Here is a 4,630-nt window from a genome sequence, read left to right as displayed (position 1 = left end):
ACTGCCCAGCATTGCTCAGTAACACATCACCCCTCAGTGATTCACATGGATAATACCAGCGTTAGCATGTATTACATACACATGCATACTTATATTTAAATATACCTCAGAAAAACATGTTGCCACATGTTTCCAATAGATTAAACAGTTGCAACAGCTGGGAAAAATATGGTGGACAGAGGGCATAGATATGGGAAGGTTGGGAGACATGTCCCATGCGTACCCCTGTCCATTGCACCATACTGCTGTTGCTATCCATCAGGTGATGGAGTGTCTAATTTAGACACTGTGAGCCGCAACAAATGTGGTGTCTGCAAGGAGAGGGAGGAAGAGATGCACCTTTTCTTAAACTTTAATAATTTTGGCAATGATGTAAAATCAGAACAGAAGTGCTTGTGGTGGGAGTACGGCTCTTATTATGTTCTGAAATGTAAAACCTTAAATTTGAAGAAAGCACACTTCATTTTCACCATGGGGTATAAATTGACACCGAAAACACCAGGGAAACATGGGAAAGAGTAATTTGAAAAAAGACAGAGGGGAATAGACATTACCTCAAAGGCTTCATTCAGCTGGTTCATCTCTCTCAGCTGGTTTCCTTTAGAGAAATGCAATTCTGCCCTCACTGTCAGATCAATGGGATTCTGCTGCAGTGCCATGTCCAGTGCCAGTAAAGCCTGACACACACATACACGCGCACGCACGCACAACACACACACACACACACACACACACACACACACACACACACACACACACACACACACACAATGAATAAGGTTACATATCTGCTACATTTACCAGATAGTTTGTCAAAAGAGTGAGAAACAAAAAGAAGCGATGAAGTCAGACTTGTCATTGCAAGACTAAAAAGACAAAGAAACTTGAAGCAAAAGCACAAACTCCATCTTTATTAGTTCTGCTGAACTGTTCAAAGCACTTTACAGCAAACTGATTGACCATTTTCATGTATGTCTGGGACTATGTATGTCCATCATAGTCCCAGCAGAAACATAAATCCAATTTTATCATGATGAGCAGCAAATATGCCTGTTAAAATCATGGTGATTTTTATGAAATAGAATGCGTGAAAGCAGAGGAACAAGATGAGTGGCAGCTGCTCTATAACAGTTGGTTGCTGATATAACTTGATTGTTTCCATGGAAACTGCAGGAACAGAACCCAACCACTGTTGAGAGTTGATGGTTTGTGACAGAAATCACAAACGCTGTGAAACAACCGAACCACTGTACTTGACATGTAGTCAAGTCAAAGTTTATTTACATACCATATTTACAACAACCTCAGCTGACCAAGGTGCTTTGCAACAATCACAAAATCACAGAAAATAAAATTAAGTGACTTCTGCTTATGGTGGCCATGGACACGTAGGAAGACGTGCTGAACCTCGCTCTGTTGTTATGGAACAATTTGACTGTGGAAACAATTTTGTAAAATGGGTCAAAATTTTATACAATAATCCCTGAGCTGAAATAATAACTAGACTTAGATTTATATAACAGAAATGTATCTAAGCCAATAAGGATCAATAGAGGCTGCAGACAAGGCTGTCCATTATTGCCTTTGCTGTTCACTCTAGCAATAGAGCCATTTGCTATCGTAATAATCACTGTCGGACCCACAGAGCACAAGAGCTTCCTGTTCGCAGACGACATCTTATTCATATCAAAGTTAAGCAATAAAAATTATTTAGGAAATAATTAAATTATTTTGTGAGATATCTGGACACAAAATAAACAAAACTAGATCATCTGTTCTTTTAGTTCAGATATGTTACAGTTTAAGATAGTGACAGAATTTAAATATTTAGGAATACATTTCTTCAGATCTTCAACAGGTAGCTGAGATCAATTACAGACTCATATTAAATGAAGTCAATAATTCATTTGAGAGATGGATGCCACTACCAATATCTATGATTGGAAAAAGAAATATAATACAAATGAATAATAATAGAGGTACACATACACACCTCTGTGTAGTTGCCACGCTTGCTGTAGATGGCAGAGAGCAGGCGGTAACATTCAATACAGGTGGGCTCTCTGGAGATGATGTCCAAGGTCATCTTCTCTGCCTCTGAGCTCTGCCCAGCCATGGCCAGGACCTGAGCCTGGGGCAGATAACAGGTGTGTCAATTCTGTATGTAAGGAAATAAGTATAAGCAAAAAAATGGGTTGTGTGTGTTTTTTTTGTTGTTTTTTTTACCAAAGCCAGCCAGATGTCAGTACTGTCTGACTGCAAGGCAGCAGCCTCTTTGTACACATGCAGTGCCTCCTCATAGCGGCCTGTGTTATAGTACAGCGCTCCAAGAGGAGTCAGGATGTCAACTTTCCTGGTAACCAGCAGAGCCCTGCAGAGGTCAGAGGTCACCATTTTAGCTTTTCATGAATGTGACTACATAGTCTGCAAGTAACTAGACACTCTTTCATTTGCATTTAGACTTTAGAAAAACATTGTTAAACATATGAGTCCTACACAGGTCACGCTGTACTGGTTCAAAACTGAATGAGCCAGTAAAACGAAAGCAAGACCTTTCCTCAGAGGTGGCATGTTTGGTCCAGGTCAGTGAGTAGTAATATAAATAAAACTGATGAAACCCTCATTTTGCCTTCTTTATGAAGAATAACATTAAGCACTGAGGTCTGGTGGCTGTGGAGAACATTGGAATATAACAATCTCAGTCTTGTTTCACAAACTTAGATTTTATGTAGTTTAAAAAAGATTCTGACTCCACTAGCTGCACGTGGCAGCTGAAATCGACACTCAGTAGGTAACATAGGTAACTTTTCTCCAATCTGTCTGTCCAGTTTGTCTAAATGTACAAAGCTGCTATTTAGTAAATACTTGGCATCATCGGAAACAGTGAAACACTATGTTTTATTAAGAATGACTGAACATTTCAAAATATTGTTTTTTTATTTTTGTTGTAATGAAAACACAGCAGTCATTCAGAGCACCATGACATGATCTGATAGCTCCCTTCAGAAAAAGGAAGTTTCATCCTTCATTTCCCTTTCTAGCACAGTTAAAGTAAACACACACAGCAGCTTCCACTCGAAGTAAAGCTGTTTATCACCTCTTGTACCACATCTCAGCTTCCTCATTCTCATTGGATGATCGCAGAAGACGGCCCAGGTTCACCATAGCAACATAATGTGCTGGCTTAAGTCGTATTGCTTCCTGATAATGAGTAGTGGCTAGATGCCCTTCTCCTGGAGGAAAATAGTCAAAAGCAAAAGGACAGACATTAAAAGATGACTTAAGGGAAAACTGTTGTTGCAAATGTGGATGTGGGAAAGATGGGGAGAAGAAGAAATCAAAACTTCAAAAGAAGTCAATAATGTTCTTTAGAATCAGATCAGTCTGATTTAATATTATCTCTTCTAATATTAACTTTTTACCTTCATGAAGATTGAAAATAATCCTACATCAGTTCAGTTGTTTTCCTTTTTGTGTACTGAGCTAGGTTCTGATTCTGCTGGACGTTACTTCCTGTTAAAAGGGAGTTTTTCTTCTCCACTGTTGCTACATGCATGTTCTGTATGAGAGACTGCTGTAAAATCAACAACACAATGCAAGTCCAGGAGGAGTAAATGTTCCAAGTCAATGACTTGATGCAAACTGCTGCTTTTTATATTATATATATATATATATTTAAAACAATTATAACAATTATTAATTGATCATACTGTAGTGTTTCATAACTAGGATCAGTTGGAATGTATGTGTAATTGAGTTGAAATAATTTTTTACAAAGTGAATTGGACATTTGTTGTGAATTGGTGCTATATAAATACATTTCATTTAAATGTGTTAAGGCTTTTGGACAGACAAAAGAGAAAAAATAGAACCATACTGATAATGAAGTCCAGAATGTGTACTGGGTTGTGGGTTGGTTGTTTGACATGCTGTCTCAAGTCAATGCTTTTGTATAACATTGTTCTTTTTGCCCCTCTGTCTTGGAGGTCAACATGGATGTTGAAATCTCCAACAATGATAAAACACTCATGATCTCAGTACATATGACAGACAGGTCACAGAAATATTGAAGAATTCTTAAATCTAAATTTTGGTTCAGGTTTTTTTTTTTTTTTTTTTTTTTTTTTTGATGCATCTATTTTTATTGGTTATGGCGCTTTAAAGTATTTTACCATGTGGGGGACAGAGGCATTTTGGAGGGGGGCCCTTTCTACATCAGATTTCAGATATCCAGAAAGACAGTGGTGAGGATGTTGGCTGGGTATCAGTGTAATCCATTGTTTAAGACCTTTATGAACAATAAATTATGTTACGGTTTGAGTTGTGTTTTCATCTTCACTTGTTCATTATTATTTTCAGTAACGTGAAAGACCTAAGAACCAAGAACACAGATGAGCTGAAGACCCCTCCCTGCTAAAGCACTATGGGATTCCTGAAGCTCTGAGCAGAACCACAGTCTGATTACTTCCATGTTATGCTGGATTGATGCTGTAATTCATATTAAAAGAGCCCAACCAAGTACAGCCCATGTACAGTACATGGGCATACTGTCAGTAGGACTCCATTTCTGCATTAAAATCCTTTTTATTGGTCTAATGTGATACCCTAATTTTCTGAGAGAGAGCTTTGG

The 4,630-nt window shown here is 38.2% G+C and overlaps 1 protein-coding gene across 1 annotated transcript in view; it reads right to left on the bottom strand.

The window, feature by feature from the left end:
* LOC106942905 (transmembrane and TPR repeat-containing protein 1-like) overlaps window positions 1-3,454 on the bottom strand; it is a 9,861-nt gene extending 6,407 nt beyond the window's left edge. The window contains exons 1-4 of the mRNA XM_015026261.1: window positions 3,098-3,454; window positions 2,227-2,371; window positions 1,994-2,131; window positions 555-677 (exon numbers count right to left, since the gene is read on the bottom strand). Coding sequence (XP_014881747.1) covers window positions 555-677; window positions 1,994-2,131; window positions 2,227-2,371; window positions 3,098-3,165 — 474 coding nt within the window. The 5' untranslated portion in view covers window positions 3,166-3,454. The remainder of the gene's footprint in view (window positions 1-554; window positions 678-1,993; window positions 2,132-2,226; window positions 2,372-3,097) is intronic.
* Window positions 3,455-4,630: the final 1,176 nt, after the last annotated feature.

Source organism: Poecilia latipinna, unplaced genomic scaffold, assembly GCF_001443285.1.
Source record: "Poecilia latipinna isolate Pla-1442-1.1 unplaced genomic scaffold, P_latipinna-1.0 Scaffold4660, whole genome shotgun sequence".
Lineage (NCBI taxonomy): Eukaryota > Metazoa > Chordata > Actinopteri > Cyprinodontiformes > Poeciliidae > Poecilia > Poecilia latipinna.
The sequence above is the reverse complement of the archived record's forward strand: the minus strand, read 5'-3'. Positions and strand labels throughout refer to the sequence as shown.